This window comes from Protomyctophum bolini (assembly GCF_963924005.1).
Source record: "Protomyctophum bolini genome assembly, chromosome: 6".
Taxonomy (NCBI): domain Eukaryota; kingdom Metazoa; phylum Chordata; class Actinopteri; order Myctophiformes; family Myctophidae; genus Protomyctophum; species Protomyctophum bolini.
The window spans coordinates 26,776,378-26,794,884 of NC_137867.1; the positions used below are offsets into that span (position 1 = coordinate 26,776,378).

Consider the following 18,507-nt stretch of genomic DNA (forward strand, 5'->3'; position numbering starts at 1 on the left):
TTTTGAGTGTTTGTATACACGAACACGAACATTGTGTAACACAAACATTGAAGACGAAGGTGAGGACGCAAATTCTGATTGTTCGGAATGAGATGATACATGATGATGTGTGATGATAAGAGAGCCCCTCACTTCACACGAGTGTGATTTCTTTTTTATCAAGTCTATCATTTTTATGCTGCCAGGGTACAGAAAGACTACTTCACTGCTTTTGTATTTGAAATGCTCACAAACACTTATTTGGACATATAAAGCCAAGAAAAAAAGACTAACAATCCAGCTTTACCAGAAGGTTAATCTCTCACAGAATCAAGACAGCACCACTGCCCACCACTACGCCCAAACATGCAATGTTGTTGTAATAATAAACACAGAAGCACCCAGGAGAAATTGGACTAAGAAAGGGAGGAGCCAAACTGAGTTCCTGTTTCTACACAAAGTATGTGTTACCGAAATGGGTTCCCAGATTGCCAGAAGGTAAACATTGGCATTACATGGCCAACATTCACACGAGAGTTGTGACTTACTTGTTGCCACTCTGGCACTAACAGGAACACTCTTCTTATTGTTGAGGACGGCATAGACACTTATCAGGTACTCAATGCCAGGCTCCAGCTCCCGAATAGTGGCTAACTTCTGGTTGCCAGGCACACGCATGTCCAGCTCCAGGCCTCCGAGGGCCGTGGGCACGTAGGTGATTAGGTACTCTGTCACTGTCATCTCATTGGCCCAGGACAGGTCCACGGTCTCTGAGGTGACCTCCACTACTGTCAGGTCCTTGGGTGGTGAGACTGTTGGAGAAGGTTGGACATTAGGGGATACCGTATGTATGGAAGAGAATGTCAAACTATAAAAAAGTTAATCTTAATGAGTCATTGTATATTAAAATAATAATAATCGGAACTAATTATTTTTATCACAGGAAAAGACTGGTACTTTTGGCAAATCATCATTCTTTCTCATACGATATTCCTATATTTTGTAGTCTTCAAGTACCCAATAGTTAGATGTGTTTGTGTGTGAAATTCTTTGTCATCAGTGAGCCCAGAAATATCATGTGGTGTAGGCAGAAGGGAATAGTTTGGCAGTAATGGAAGGGAAGGATGGTTCTCCAGCAGCCTCTGGGATCATCTCAACTAGACAGATTTCAGATCAAATGAAATATGGCACCTATAATAAAGCGGATGAGCGAGTTCCTGTTGATATTATTTCACTAACACTATTTGGCATTACAGATACCACTATATGAAAAAAACATGGGCACGGGTTCCTGGCCATCAGCGTCTTAATCTTAGAGATAAAAAAGCCTTGTTACAAAGACAAAGAAATGAAAAGCTCGATTGTGTGCGTGCGTGCGCCTGTTCGTGTGTTTAGAATATCCCTCCACAACTCAGAGCAGGGCAGATTTCCAAACAGTAGTTTCCGGAATGTATTTGAACATTAGCTAAGTGATTTAGCAGGGAAGTTGTTACATAATCTCAACCAAATGATCAATTCATTGTTGAATCAAAACCCATATGTCTTTTTTTGAAATCTGCATTAGACTGCAACATTATGCATTCATTGAAATGCTGCACAGTCAAGTAAAAAGTTAAACTGAACATGCTCCAGGATTGTGTTGATGATATAATATTACATATTGTGATATAATATTACATATTGCCTTCACTTTACACAGTGGAGCAGAACAAAATTAGATCTCAAATTCCTCTTAGCAATACAATTCTACACATTCATAGAACATATAATATATATATATTACAGATATATAATCTGTAATCCATGCCTACTGTAATTTGTTTTAATATATAGTTTTTTTGTTGTTGTTATCTTTGTAATTGTTCTTCAAACAGTAAGAATAACATATAATATATAATAACAATAATCACATCTTACCCTCTGAGCATTCCTCTCCGATGAAGCCCTCGTCACACACACACGCTCCATTCTCGCAGCGCCCCTGGTTCAGGCAGTCTCCTGGGCAGGTCAGCAGGGAGCAATCTGTTCCACTGAACCCTTCGAAGCACACGCACTTCCCGTCCACACAGTAGCCCCTCTCCAGACAGTTGTTGGGACATGTCTTCTCGCTGCAGTCTTCTCCTGCAAACCCTTTTTCACACACGCACATTCCATTCACGCAGCGCCCGCGGTCCAAACAGTCATTGGGACAGGTCAGTTCTCCACAGTCCTTGCCCGTGAAGCCGACGAAGCACACACACTTGCCGTCGACGCACTCCCCGCGTCCCATGCAGTCTTTGGGGCAGGTCTTGACGTTGCAGTCCTGTCCGGCGTAGCCCTTGTCACAGATGCATCGCCCGTTGACACATCGTCCACGGTTTAGGCAGTTGTTGAGACAGGAGAGCTCTCCGCAGTCATCGCCCTGGTAGCCCACGTCGCACACACACTGACCATTGACACACCGGCCCCTGTCGTTGCAGTTGTCGGGGCAAGACAGGATGGAGCAGTCCTCTCCCTCGTAGCCTGGATCACAGATGCACCTTCCGTTGAAGCAGTGGCCCCTCTCACGACAGTTGCTAGGACAGATTATCTTGGAGCAGTCTTCTCCGCTGTAGCCGGCGTGGCACACGCACTGCCCGTTCACACACATGCCGCGGTTGTTGCAGTTGCCAGGGCAGGTGAGCTCACCACAGTCCTCCCCAGTGAAACCCTCCTCGCAGTAGCAGGTTCCGTTGTCACAGCGGCCTCGGTCGTAGCAGTCATTAGGACAGATGAGTTCGGTGCAGTCGAAGCCGGTCCAGGGCTCGTCACAGATGCACTCGTCGTCCACACAGCGACCACGGCCCAGGCAGTTGTCTGGACAGTTGGTCTGGGAGCAGTCCTCGCCGAGGAAGCCCTCTTCACAGAGGCAGGTCCCCTCTATGCAGTGGCCGTAGTCGCCACAGTTTAGCATGCACATCTCGATACCACAGTCGTCGCCATCGAAACCCTCGAAGCAAACGCACTTTCCATCCACGCAGCGGCCCTGGTCCTGGCAGTCGTTGGAGCAGTCTGCAGGCTCTGTGCAGTTGGGGCCCTTCCAGCCAGCCTCACACACACAGCCGCAGGTGTCAGCACTCCAGTTCCCCCGGCCATTACAGTAGGGCTTGGTGGCCACTTCACCTGAGGGAAGGCAAGGTATTATGCATTATTAAAACAAATGCAAATCAGTCACTTACCAACTATAGAATAAAATTATTATATTTCATCACTAAATTAATTAATTCATAGGTAACAATAACCAGAATAGAAATATTACAGAATCTAGATATTCCTTATGCCAGATGATTGCTGGCTTAAAAATAAACATAATCATGGATGCCTTTGCTCAAAATGCATATACACAATGAACACCAGGAAACAGTCATTGACCAAGTTCATACAGTAGGTCAGTCATAGGATTGTAGGACTGTTCCCATGCACATCCAGTCTGCTAGTGCTAACCTGTGACTTGTGCTCCGCAGCATGCTGTCCCACTGCTACACTGCTCCCTCAGGCTGGACAGCTCTGACTCCAGCATCTCCAGACGGTTCAGGATGTCCTTGATGTCGGGCAAATGACTGTTGTCACAGGCGCAGGCCTGCTTGGGGATGTTGATACGGTGGGTGAACACAATCTGATTCTCGCCATCCATCGTGTGCTCTAGGTGCTGCTCCGTGTTCTGCATATCCGAGAAGGGGCTCTTGTGCTTCAGCGCCGCGGGGCCGGGGGCATCTGGTGCGTCCAGGTCGACGGAGCAGAGCGAGCTGGAGGGGACATTTATGTTGTAGACGTGGTTGAACACTACAGGCTCGCCTGGGTGGGGCAACGTCAGGTTTTCCTGAGTCTTGGACGGCGCCAGTGTCTCCCTGCGGTGGCGGATGATCCGTTTGACCAGGCCAGCGGAGGAGAGCTGGAACAGCAGGGCTGCAGTCATGCAGCCTAGGAGGAGAGCTTTAATCCCCATGGTGGGACCCTGATATGGGGGACTATAGTGAAGCAGCAGCTGGTAGGAGAAGGGAGTCTACTGTAGATAACTAACCCTCTGTGGGATGGAGTCCTTGTCCTTGATCCCTGAAATGAAACAAAAAAGAAAGAGTAGAATAACAATGAGACAGCACTTCTAATAATACATGGAGTGGCGTCCGATTTGTTTGCTCTTTATTGAAATAGTTTGGTGCATTTCTCAAGGACACCTTCTTACACTGTTGCACAAATCAAACCTGTGGCTCTTGGTTCCCTAATCACCAAACTGACTGTTTATCCCTTTATCCCTTTATGCCAGAATAGAGAATACAGAATTGTATTCTGTACTCGATGTATGACATCAGCAAATTCAACACAAATGAGTCCATGCTGGATAAAGAACACCCATTATTACTGCAGCTGACTTCTCTGGTTTGCCCTTGCTGTTCAGAACAGTCGCACACACACCTTCACACACACACGCCAGGGACCCCTGCTGCATTGAAATGTCATAGTATCCCACTAAAAGCAATTAACCTTCCACTGTTGCCCCAAACAAAAGACCACCTCCAATATATAACCCTGTTGCTGCCTATACCTGCCTGCCTGCAACCCATTGTATCCCCCCTCCCTCTCTCTCTCTCAGACTGGAGGAGACAGACACTCCGTGGATGACATTGGAGGCCATTCTTTTGACCATTCCTCTCAGGACCGATAGTGACAATTATCGGCGGGGGGGTGGGGGGGGGGGTGTCAGGGAGTGTCAGGGAGTTCTGTGTGTATGTGTGTGTGTGTGTGTGTGTGTGTGTGTGTGTGTGTGTGTGGGGGGGGTAACCTTGAAGCTATGAAGCTTATTCTTCTTGACCAGGTTTTTTTTCCTCATGACAGGCGGCTACGAACAGCAGGCAACACCTGCATGGTGTGGTGTGTGTGTATACGCACGCACACACTTGCATTCAGCCATACGCATAACAACGCATGCATGCAGACTTTGCACAGACAGACACACACACACACACACACACACACACACACACACACACACACACACACACACGCACACACACACACACACAGTGTCACACACACACACACACACACACACACACACACACACACACACACACACACACACACACACACACACACACACACACACACACACACACACACACACACACACACACACACACACACACACACACACACACACACCTATCTCTCTTCCACGCCAGACCACATCCCGAGCTGACAGATTAATACTGGTGAACAGTGTGACCATCTGCAGGGGTTCCTGTGAGCACAGTGAGTCCAATAACTTCCTCCCTGCTATTCACAAACTGGCAGATCAGCATTCTCGGACCACACTGCGGTGCATTATGTAGCTCAACTTGCTCAAGTCTCCCCCATGCACACCTGAGGTTGGTACTTGGCCATTTTCCTGTTCCATGAGGCATGCTGTTTCCTTTTAAAGTAATGGTCTGCAGAAAAATGTGCTGAAGCCGATCTTGTGGTATGGATTCCGCTGTAAAAGTTTTATGTTTTTCTTACCCTTTGATCTTACATGAGATATGCAGGTTAGTTAAAAGCATGGCCAACAACTGGAAATTACAGTTTGACGTTTGATGTTCTGTGCCATGAGGGGAGTTGATTACCTTTGTTGTGCTCCTAAAATGTGTTAAAAAAGAACTAATGATTCAAGACACATCAACACTTAAATACCTTATTTTAGAATTACAAAATTACAGAATTACTTTTTTTGCCGAATCATAAATCAGACTGAACTTTCTGGAATAATGCAGATGAAATTCTCATTAGAGGAAGCTATAGCCTTCTAAAAAGGATGCATTTCCCACACATTCTTGAAATTAATTTACAATGATACCACAATTAAATCAGGAAAGAATGGACAAAGAATGTTACTGCAGGTTACTGCGTAGCATACGTACATTCAGGCAGCAGATGACTTTAGAAGGCAGACAATTATCATGGCATAAAGATGTTAACATAAGATTTTGCAAAAGTATGACAAATTCTGAAAAGCAGCACTAGTTTGCGGTTTGTGCTACCCTATGTTATACCACAGACATGCACATGCTGAAATGACTTTTTGCGCAAGACAGGCAGCAAGTGTATGAATCAAGTTTTAACATTTAGCAACAGACTTCCTTTCCTTCAAGAAGTCTGGATGGTGTGTGCTTAGATCGCCTAACTGAGCAGCAGTTTTTCCACACCATGTCAAACATGCTGACACTAAGGATTTCCCAGCCATAGCATAACCAGAGTGTAGTTTGGCAGAACTGGGAGGTAATAACTACTGTCGGAAAGCCATCATGTCAGTCTGAATAAACACAGTGAAATGAAAATCCACAGCAACAATCTCAAAACACAGCAGCTGTGTATTTCGACCAGACTTAAACTCTTGGATTGGGGTAAATTTAGCCACTTATAAACGCTCTATAGTTATTAAACTAATACTTAGACCAGGGTTGGCTTTGTTGATCCGTTCGACTCCCTCTAGTCTACACCAAATCTCTTGGAAATCAATCTATCTATCAGCTGACAACGTATCAACACACGCAAGTTTGTAGATTGTCTATTTTCGGCATTATGTTCTCAGAATATGGATGATAGGGTAAATGCAAAAATATGTTTTTTTAAACTCGTTCAGCGCCACCTGGTGGTCACCAGTTTAGGCTTTGGTTGCCAATTCGCCCATTATAAAAAAATAAATAAAAAATTATATTATGCATGTAATGTGCATGTCATCAGATTAGAGGAATTTTCAAAATATGGATTGAAAAAAAAGAAAAAAAAAAAGAGAATACGTGACGTCTTGTCGTCCGTGGCATCCGGTCCATAATTGGCAATAAGACGTCTTGTCGTGTATGGCTCTTAAACTGTTGAGACCTGCTAGTATAGTGGAATTTAGAGGACAGCACACAGGCAAAGGGTAGGTCTGGTCAGGATTAAGGAATGAACAAAGGTGTATAATTTCTGTTTTTTGTATCTTCTACTGTCTTAGTTAGCGATATGCCAGCATGTTAGATATTGACACTTAAAATGTTGATGTAAACCTGGGGGGGGGGGGGGGGGGGCAGGACAGGTAGTATCTCTGCGAGGTGGAGGCACTCTGACATAGCAGATGCACGCGTTTAGGAAGCCTGACAGATGAGCTTTATTTTGGAGGCACCCCCGTTGTCCCTGATTAGACAGGCAAGGATGAACGTACTGTAACAGTACTGATGTGGCTTGCTGATGGAAGCGCTAAGTGAGTGAGTGAGTGAGCTACACCTCCCCATCTCACTCTCTTTCCCAGTTGAGTCAGTCACACTCACACGCACGCACGCACACGCACACACACACACACACACACACACACACACACACACACACACACACACACACACACACACACACACACACACACACACACACACACACACACACACACACACACACAGTGAGTCTCTCTGCTGTGTCTGAGCATCACAAACCAGGGATTAAATCAACAAAATAGCCAGAAAATTGCTTTGAGTTTGCTGTTAGGGTTTTAGTTCTGGGCTGATGGTTGGCTTTCTCACTTTAGAAGCTGGCTTCTCTCCACATGGCCCTCAGAGGGAGGCGAACCCCTGAGAGACCAAAACAGGCTTTGTGCAGAAAATCTGTGGCTCTGGCAAAACTCATGGCATTATTCAGAAATAGACGGAGAGAAGAAACCACACACCAATTCATGAAGAGATCGTTCAGTTTCAGTACTGGCCCCCATGGCTACAAATCGGCCCTGTTTAATATGCAGAGAGATACCGATAAGAATCAAGTTTGTGCCGTTTGGATCATTTTAGGCCCTGAGAGAACCAGACACCGGCACCACCCCACACAGTTTTTTTATTTAGACTTTCTTCAGTTCCCCCCATGGCCAGAGCTCTATGCTAATGCAGCCGGTTCCTGGCACTTGTGGAGACGGACTTGACACAATTTAACTGCTGCTGCTTTTGTAATTTTGTCACTTGTTTTTTCGCTCTGTTGTTAGCTTTTCAGACGGACGTTAAGCTTGTTAGCCGCCATGTGGTCCAATGTGAGCAGAATTTAGCCAAGGGAAACCTGCTGGCACGCGGATCTAGTGTGGTCAATCTAAATTAGCCCTTGTATTGAATGAGTACTGAGGCGACACTTGAAGTTTTACACTTTACACACTGGAGAGCTGGAAATGCTTCATAGGTCCCATCGGAGTCCATTTCAAAAGTGCTTTTCGCCTTTTTTGTAAACACCCTAACTTTATGGTATGGTATCATTGCTCTAGTCTAGTACACAAGGAAATGGCTATGCCAAGCTGGCTGCCTCTAATCCAACCAAGAGATTTCTATACACAGCATAACAAATGGGGAAACCAGTGGGCAGTGGGAAGCATGGATGAAAAACATTAAGCATCATAAACTCCATTTACTACATATATCTGACATAAAAACTAAATCACTTCAATCCAAAGAATGACATTACCCCAAGCAAAGTTAACGGCCGTGCAGAAGAAACAGAATCCATCGAACTCAGATGCAATTCCCATAGGTATGTCTCTTTACATAAGTATCCATGTCATATCCCTCTGATTTTCCCATTAGTGTAATGCAAAAACCACAGTGCCTTCAGTCTAGCTACACCATCAATAACTTTTCCCCTAACAGTAGCAACAAGCATTCTCTGGCGTGTCCCTCACTGCATACTTTGTCTTATTTTTCACCACCATATTGCGGAAGTGCAGGGATCCTAATCCTGGAATAAATCAAAGTAATGCATTAATTTAACTCAAAGAAGAACCAAGAGGATCAGGACAAGAGAAAAACCAGGTCAGTCCAGTCTGCATATAAACCACGGTAGGTTGACATCTCAACGTGGTATTCTGGGGTTTGTGTCAAAGTTCTAGCTCTAAAATCTAGTGGTTCTTAATGGCTTCACACTGAGACCTGCGTTGACCACATCATAGCTCACTATATTAAAAAAATAATACCATAAACATCTCACAGCCCGCTTTTGGGTTGTGTAAAACTGGTTGGGACACAGTGTTTCCCTATTTCACACTTCTATTTTGGTGTTTCGGTGTAAGTATTCAAGCATTCAAAGATCAGTGGTTATCAGTTATCTATTTGACTATTTCCCAGTGGGTCGGGACTCATTTGTGGGTCACGGACCAATTGTTATGGGTCATGATTTGAGTAAAAATCGCATTTATTTGATCTACATTTAAATATATATATATATATATATATATATATATATATATATTTCAAAACATACACATTTTATTTTATTTTATTCCATGAATTTAAAAAAAGTAAAGAATGTGGGTCCGGGGCATTTCTCTTTTGGGTCTCGAGCTAAAATGTCTGGGAACCACTGGTTTATATAGTTGACTGTCTCAATCATTTGCTGTTTCAAAGGAAAAAATTATAAAAAAACCCTCACAACTGTTTGCTGCATGATTACTTTCCCAGCCGCTCATCCTTCCTGTCTCTCCTACCCCATCTTTCAGACTAGTAAGTATTTTCTTCTTATTTTTTTTTTACTTTTAAATTGGTTTTAGTGAAGTGCATGGTGATTGATGAAGGGCTGTGTGTCTGTGGAAGATTGCAGACATCTGACGCAGAAGTCAGGATTTGCTTTCAAACCTGGCCCAGACCTGCATGCTGTGAAAATGTGATCGTCAGCATAGAATACCTAGGCCCATACTAAGACTCCACCATATGGTGGGCTCAGGATAAGTCAGAGCAGAAGACAACTGCTTGCCAGGCGTTCAGCAACGCTGATCGCTGAAGACATACACAGCATGAGAAGGACAATGTAAACCGCTACTATAGTCTACTTACTCTACTATATCCATAAAGCAGGTATTATCAATTGTTACTGTACATGCCTTTTAAACAAATGAAGATATGGAAGTGCAGCATGAGATATTCAGTAAGATCTACTGACATAGTCGACATAGGATAATAGGGACAGTGTCAAAAGAGACATGAAGCAAACATGAGGATATCTCTGCAAATAAACAAACTGAATAATGAAGCAGCATGCCCCACTTGATGTGTAAAAGTTGTAAATATTCAATGACTACAACTACAACCCCGGTCCCTCGGCTCGATGTTAAACAGGTCTGATAGGATACATGCACTTTTCTTTTCATTTCATAGGAATTTATCAAGCATGCTTAGTTTTGTAGGTCATCCATGACAAAAAAAAACTGCTTGCCTCCTTTGGCAAGTCTAAATCTGGGTCGCTGGTAAGAGACTGAATGAAGGGGTATTGTCTGGGGCTCTTTTCACCTTGAGGTGCACAATATTAATGTCACGCTGCTTACAGTCTCCCCAGAACTGTGCCAAGGGGTAACCAGAAAATGGGCCTCAATCAGAGCCACTCACTACTTTTACTACATTATAGGGACGGACGGACGGACAGACAGACAGACAGACAGACAGACAGACAGACAGACAGACAGACAGACAGACAGACAGACAGACAGACAGACAGACAGACAGACAGACAGACAGACAGACAGACAGACAGACATTACAATTAGCAGGTGAGTATTGATCTGGTCCTGCATCTTCTCCAAGGTCATAATCAGAGAGATGCTGAGCACTACGGCGGCTGCAAGTTATAATCATCAAACATAGAAATGGATTTCCAGGAAGGGACAACGATCAATGATACAGTTGTTGCTGGTTCTCTGCATGGGTTTATTTCCCTTCCAATTTTATCACCTCATTCTGACAGTCTTTCTCTAGCTGCCTTTTATGACCCATTGCTGGGATAGTCCATCTGAACATGACGATGATATAAAGAAGGAGATCAGTTATAGCCACAGAGATTTGACCTTGGCAAATAAGAAGCTAAAGCGATCAATATCATCCCTTGTTTTATGGCAGAAAAATCTCTTTGAACGAGTCAGAATAGGCTATTGCAGGAATGGTGGTAAAATATGGTCGTGAACTAGCTGTGCCTTGACATTGGGACACAGCCCATTGCCCCAGGACAAGCCCCCCTCTCAGTACCCCCACTGCAAGACCTGCTCCCATTTATTCTGTATGGCCTGGACACACTTCAAAGGCCATGCAGTTAACTGAGTAAGGTCAGTGCACCCTGCCTGAACCCCACACAAATCAGCACGTGTGTACACACACACACACGCACACGCACACACACACACACACACACACACACACACACACACACACACACACACACACACACACACACACACACACACACACACACCCCTATCTCTAATGTGTCCATTTTGTAAAGTTCCTGGGAGCAGAAATTGGACCAAACTCATCAGATATTTGTGGTAATCATAAGATTTTTAAATAACTAGGCATGTGTGTTCATCATAATATAATGTACAGTATAACCTAGTAAAAAATACTGGGTTAAGGAGAGTAATATAATACCACTTCAGGCAACTCACTTAAAATGTGGGGCAAACCAAACTTTTCCAATTCCAAGGCTGATTAAAGGTGCTAGCATTCAATAAATTAAGCGTATCAGTGTTTTCATTATAACCCACTCTTGAAAGGACGCACATGTGGTGGTGCAGGAGTAAAGTACGACAGCGTAAACAGAGTCAACAGGGGTTTGAATCCACCGCGTGGTGCATCCAGCTTGGCTCAGCATGAACACATTTGGCATGTTCGGGGGAGGGATATGCCAGGCAGGGAGGGCCATCTTTGTTGCTGTGCTAGCGAGCTCTACAGGCTGGGGTGGCACCTGTCAGCGGGGGGTGTCGAAAGGGAGGAGTAGAACGGAGGTGCTACGTCCTCCCGGTGGGGGATCCTTACTACAGTAGGGTACAGTAGTAGTGGCTGGTGGGGGATCCTTACTGGCAGGTGAGCCAGTGAGACACACACCCATCACCATCAGAATTGAAAACATAATTTGAAATTGAAATGAAATTAGAGGAATGTTGTTGTTTTGACAGTTGAAAAGACCGGTTTCATCAAACCATAAAGCGCTCTATTCCGTGGCCCGTCTACCGCGACCCCGGGGGCTCTGAGGATACAGATAGCAGGGGAGTGGCAGGGGTTAGCGTGTTGGTGTCTGATAAGGGGCACCGGCGAGAGGGGGGAGGTGGAAGAGGTCTGTGACACCAGCAGAAACAGCTTTATGACGGATGGCTCCAAGACATCATTTTGCCAACACTGAGTGCTATCCCACTAGCACCTCGGCAGAATGATTGGAGCCTGGCGGCAACATATCGGACGGATATCAGTTCCACCCCCCAAGCAAAAAAATCTCTTTATCCTTTCTCGGGAAAAACCCCCCAAAACACTCAGATCCAAGGAAAATGAATGAGGCAGGCTGTTGTTGGACATGGTGGGGCCACTGGGGGGGAATCGTGGAGCACAGTTAAAGTTCAATTAATTTTTTATTGCATTGCGATTTGAGTCATGCCTGGGCCATGAAACCCATCAATATTCTTTATGGCTCTGCCTATGTCTGTGTCTCACACTGCTGTTCTTGCTCTGTCCAGATGGAGGGCACGGACGCTAGTCATTGTTCATGAGGGTTTTCATCGTGCTTAGTTGCAGGTGACTCACTGTTTATTACAGTATATCCTTCTGGTGTGGTGTCGGAGGCTGGTTGCTCTCCTCCTCTGCTGTCTTTACAACAGACTGAACAACTGCTGACTTCTCCAGTCATAAATATCCACATGGACTCAGATCTACAAGCGCACAAAGCGGTGCAACACACCATGCTATGAGCTTGTAGATCATCAATTTTCGGTGGAGATATTTGGTGTAGAGGCGGCATAGAGTACAGAGTGCTGGGGTCAACTATTTTGTTCTCCACTCTTCTGTGTTCCTCTCTTCAGCATTTATTTTGCAATTAGTAGGCTATACTTAACAAAAATAACTGTCTGTCTGGCAGTGATGTAAAGTTACTCAGAGATCAAGTTCGGAGAGACGGCTAAACTTACATAGAAACTAACACCTTGCCTCTCAGGTAATCAGCTGCAAGGTGAGAGCTCTGCGGGTTAAAAGAGCCTTGGGCTGGATCCTTTTTCACAATTGTTGCCAGAAGTGACCATTTGTTCATGTAATTGCTACCCATACATTTCCTAAAGTGGCATTAACAGTAGACACAACATGGTCATAATTTCTCTGAATCACAGATGACCAGATGCTGAAACAATACATCAGTGTGTGTGTGTGTGTGTGTGTGTGTGTGTGTGTGTGTGTGTGTGTGTGTGTGTGTGTGTGTGTGTGTGTGTGTGTGTGTGTGTGTGTATGTGCGTGGCTGCGTGTGTGTGTGTGTGTGTGTGTGTGTGTGTGTGTGTGTGTGTGTGTGTGTGTGTGTGTGTGTGTGTGTGTGTGTGTACAGGTACAAGCAGTGAAATGTTGATGTGGCATGCTCAGCAGACTACTGGATACTGGTTCTAATAAAACAAATAAGATAAAATAAAGTTGACTAGAGTACAGCTAATGAAAGACAGGTACGGGTAAAAACTCTTCGGCAGCAAAGAGGATTGTGTGGAATATGGGGATTTATGTGTGTGCAATAAAAGGGCTTTATGACTACATGACTGTCCTTTCTTTTAGTGAGGTAGTCAGGGACAAGCTTGATTTTGTTGTTGTTTTTGTATCAGTGCAAACTATCAATTCACACCAGAGAAAGACCCTTTTGTCTAGGGAACGCCTCAGAAGTGTGTGTTGTAGAGAGCTGCATGCTAAGCCATCCCTGACTGGAGTGATAAATTCACACACAGGAATCTATGTCTTTCTCTGTCCGTGGTACTAGTTTCTTTTCCTGAAATTGCGCTGACTGCAGCTAAATTTACTGCTAGCTATTTACTGTATTATTGGCTACTGCGTTAGTGAGGTAAAGAAGTGGCAGCAGAGTTCAGCGAGGAAATCTGGACATTTGAGAGGAAATCTCTGGAGTTTTAGAAGGGGTTATTCAAGGCTTGTCTCAGACTTTTCCAAAGGCCAGTGAAAGAGACCATTTAGAGTATTTGTGCCTACTTCCCGCATATTTTGCTATAGATTTATAGCTCAGTCTATCCTATCATACCAGGTAGTTAAAATATTTTTCTCTGTATTGCTACTCCAGAAATGGAGGCGAGAGACGCGAGTGTATTGGCTGTGTTATGAGAACATCTGTTTGTCCTTGTCTGCATTGAAAGCCTAAAGCGTGTTGGAAGTCCAAATTGAGAGTACCATCCATTCAGACACTTGTAGGACCCCGGCGCACCCCGCTGACCCCGGCCCCTGAGGTCGACACTTTACTACAACATCTCCCGTTTTAGCATTTTGCCCCAATTTGAATTGCGTCTGCCTCTCTCAATGACGGTACCCCCTCCCCCTATGTTGTTCAAGCAACATTATGGCTCATGCATTCCAATGCGCGGGGTCACTGGTGGAAGTGAAGGCAGTGTTGGAGCCAGTATCTGCCACATGTGCTCTTCTCTTGGCCACCACCATCAGAGGGGCTGGACTGACACAATGAGATTCCGGAACCCACATGAAGCCCAAGAGTTGCACCCCCCACCTCTCTCCCCTAAGCATTAGCATCATACAGGACATTATAACCCATCTGGAGACTGTGAATCACTTTGAATCATTGGATTTGGCTGAGAAAGAAGGGGATGTCTTTGTTTCGTGCCAAGGATGAGTCTGATGGGGACTTTCTGGAAGCCTTGCCTTTGCTCAAAACCAGAGAACAAAATAGACAAAAATGTTTGTCAGTATCAATTGACAATCCCAGCCCCTGACAAACAAAGTGACAAAAACACATCTCATAGTTGCGGCAGTGTGGTATATTTGTTTAGTTTTGTTAAGGAGAGTGGGTGTAAGATAATTTCACAAGCTGGATCGTCTGTGACTTACAGACGAAAATAACAACTTATGCCAAAGTGCTACAAATGCCGAACTCTCATCTATCATCAGCAGCACTGCTTTGTATATGTTATGGGTTGCTTCTCTTCAGTTACTGAGAAATCCCTTTGTTGGACCATCTGCCTGCCAGGCGGTCATGTCCACCAGGCAGAAAGAGTTCAGGTGAAATGGTCCACAAATATATCCATAAATTATAACATACCACTGGCAGAAGAAAAATGTATATGTATGCAATAAAAGGTCCAGACACTTCAGCAGCAGCCAAAAGCAATGTTAACATAAAGAGACAAAGATGATAGGACAAGAGACAAGAGCAGTGTGTGTGTGTGTGTGTGTGTGTGTGTGTGTGTGTGTGTGTGTGTGTGTGTGTGTGTGTGTGTGTGTGTGTGTGTGTGTGTGTTTGAATAGGTTGAAAAGGAGATGACATTAATTTCATGTCCAGCCAAAATTCAATCACCTCCTGGTCTTCCTGAGCCTCGCCAGGCACGGGTCACCATGAATACCCACAATTATTGTTTCCTCTGGATCACCAGCCGAGGAGCTAAGTGGGGTTAAATACAGTCACCCTCTCGTGGAGCATTGTAGGACATGTGGGGCATTGGGGGATAGCAGCTGTCCAAACAAAGGCGTGCTTCTCACTCATCCTCACGCTAATGTGTTACTGTCAGTGAGTGCATGGCTACTATGCACAGAATCATATACAAAACATTTACACGCGCCGAGCCTCCGGCAGCAACCTATTAGTTGAAAGTGTGCCAACTATGGTTAAGACTTAGGAGTACAGCTGTCATGGAAGTGGAAACCTAGCGTGGTGTCACATTTCAAAGAGCAAACGTTCATGTGCCACACTAAGTTCACAAGAGAATTCATCAATAAAACAAAAATGCCTCCCTAGAGAAGTAATTGAATCAGTCACAGATTCTAAAATATGGATGGCTCGTTTCGCTGGGATCCTGTCTCATCCTGATGCGCAATCACCATCCAATAGATGTTGCCCTGGTATCCTATGGGTCTCCTCCCCTTCACCCCAACTCACAGCTCCATGCACACACCCACTTCTTCATCTCTGTCTTTTTTCCCCTCTCAATCGATCCAAGCTTCAGTTTGTCCTTCTGTCACTTTGTCTTTCACTTTCACTCGCTGGCTGTGTTTCTATCGACCTCACCATATTTCTATCACTATCTATTTCTGTCAGTCGTTTCTCTCTGACTATCAGGGATGTAATCTCTCCATCCAATGAGGGCTCCATTGAGTCATCCAGTAAAATCCTTACTTTCCTCCGAGCAACTCTGATGCTGAGGAACAAAATCAGCGATGGTTCTACCAGATAATGAATACATGTGTAAGGCTGGCTGACCGACCAGCCAGCCAGCCAGCCACTTAGTCAGCCATGCAGTCAGTCTTCCAACCACTCAGACAGCCTATGGGCTAGTCAGCCAGTCAGGCAGGCAGGCAGCAAGTCAAATATCCAGCCACCAGTTGACTGACTGACTGACTGACTGACTGACTGACTGTCTGTCTGTCTGTCTGTCTGTCTGTCTGTCTGTCTGTCTGTCTGTCTGTCTGTCTGTCTGACTGACTAGAGACCAGCAGCATCTAATGCAGAGCAGCTGTCTGTCTCCCAGGCTACAGTAGCCTGATGTCTGCTGGCACATAAAGCAAAGTGGGAGCTGGACGTACTCCGGGAAACAGCATGTGCACACACACACAAACACGCACAAGCACATGTGCACACGCACACATACACACATACTGTACACTAATGTTTGCCCTCTCTTCTCCTACTCATCATGCACAGAGGGACCAATGCATAGAGAGAATTATTCAGAAGGAATATGTAACTATAGATCCCTAAGGAGTCAAAGATGCTCTTCCCCTCTGCTCCAGCAATACAGTAATGAGCAAACAGCCGACGGAAGTAGAAAACTTTCACAGTAAAACATAATGGGAGCCCAGGTGCATGCAATAAAGACTAGAATTAAGTGAGCTTCAGAAGCTTGTGCCTGTAAAACATACAGGCGCAGACAGCAGACTCAGCATTGAAGAGTGGAATTAATCTCATTATTATTCTACTATACTACTGCTACTGCTATTACTACTACAACAGTCTTCTATCTATTCTATACTGTGCGTGAAGCAAAAAAAATCTAAAGAACTAAATTATTATTCTATCAAGATAAAATAATAATAATAAAACAAATACAAAAATTATGAAATCCTTCCTATAGTGCTGTGTAAAAGTTGTCCAAATCACAATCATCTCGGTACCCAATGCATCAGCCTTTCAGGGATAGCATCATGGAGTAGCGTCCGCACACAGGTAAAGAGAGACACTTACCTTGCTCAGTATTCACAGCTGCTCCAGTGATGAAATCTACTTTGCTACCAAGAAGAATAAATGTTGGAGGGAGGGGGAAAAAAATATTCTTTATATTTTATCAGCCAGCCTCAGCCTAAAAAAAATTGTTCTGGAGATTGTGTATCTGTATCTCTCAGAGCACTGACAGCTCTGTCATCTTTCCCTTCTGTTCTCCCAGCGTTTATCCCAGTCCACCTAGGAGGAGAGAGAGAGAGAGAGAGAGAGAGAGAGAGAGAGAGAGAGAGAGAGAGAGAGAGAGAGAGAGAGAGGGACTGGCTGATGCTCTTGCACCCAGTAAGGAGACGGGGAGAGGAAGAGAGAGAGAGAGAGAGAGACAGACAGACAGACAGGGAGAGAGAGCAGTCGGGAGAGTCAGAGGGACTGACTGACTGACTCACTGAGTGAGGGAGTGTGTGAAAGGAGGGGAGGGAGAATTCCCTTTCTCTTAAACAGTAGTCCTCTCTGCGGTCAGACTCCACTCCCCCACCAACCCGTCTCTTAAATACCCCCCCCCCCCCCCCCCCACCCCTCAATTCCTCCCTCCCCACTGACTGGAAGCTAAGGAGCTGAAATGGGATGCCTCAAGGCTGGCTCTCAGTGAAAGAGGGGAGACAGAGTGGGAAGGAGAGAGAGAGGGGGGGGGGGGGGGGAGGAGACCGACAGACAGACAGAAAGAGAGAAAAAGAGGGAGAGAGAGTGGATGAATGACTGACTGTCTGATGGAAAGAAAGAGGAAGAAGGTGGGGAGAGGAGGCGGGGAGAGGGGGCATTAACCACAAAGTGGAAGAGCCAATGGGGGGTATTACTTTGAGTGAATATGGGAGCTGCATTAACATGGCGTTACAGAACCTAAGCAGTTTAAAAGCGGAAAGGAACGGAGCCTTAATGGTGTCTGCCTTCCACAGTGGCTCCCCGTTCACTTGAGGGACAAGGACAGTGATCACCACCCAATTACTGGTTTGGGATTGTGATGACATGATCCTGCCCAGTGATGGTTTAGCTGTTGTTGTTGCTAACAGCCAATGCGCTGCCTGAAACCTGATGCTGTGCATCAAGCAGACCTCAGCCCTCTCCATGGAGCAATCTTCCTGTCAGTATACACAGCTCTTGATTGGAGCATGTTTAGAGATCAGCTCCATGGCCCTGTGAGACTCTCTCCACACTGTCTCCTAGCTCCCAGGTAGAGCGGAGCGCAGTGAAGAAGACGACGCCGACGGATGTTGCAATTACCAGTCATTCTGTGCCGCGGCATTTCAAGTAAACAGGCCAGGAGAGCTGCACCTAAAATAAACACAGGAAGAGATCCAAGATCTCAGAGGA

The 18,507-nt window shown here is 45.2% G+C and overlaps 1 protein-coding gene across 3 annotated transcripts in view; it reads right to left on the minus strand.

The window, feature by feature from the left end:
* tncb (tenascin Cb) overlaps positions 1–17,596 on the minus strand; it is a 47,179-nt gene extending 29,583 nt beyond the window's left edge. For all 3 annotated transcript variants that reach the window (XM_080766224.1, XM_080766223.1, XM_080766222.1), the window contains exons 1-4: positions 17,167–17,596; positions 3,442–4,050; positions 1,897–3,120; positions 528–791 (exon numbers count right to left, since the gene is read on the minus strand). In XM_080766224.1, coding sequence (XP_080622350.1) covers positions 528–791; positions 1,897–3,120; positions 3,442–3,943 — 1,990 coding nt within the window. In that variant the 5' untranslated portion in view covers positions 3,944–4,050; positions 17,167–17,596. The remainder of the gene's footprint in view (positions 1–527; positions 792–1,896; positions 3,121–3,441; positions 4,051–17,166) is intronic.
* Positions 17,597–18,507: the final 911 nt, after the last annotated feature.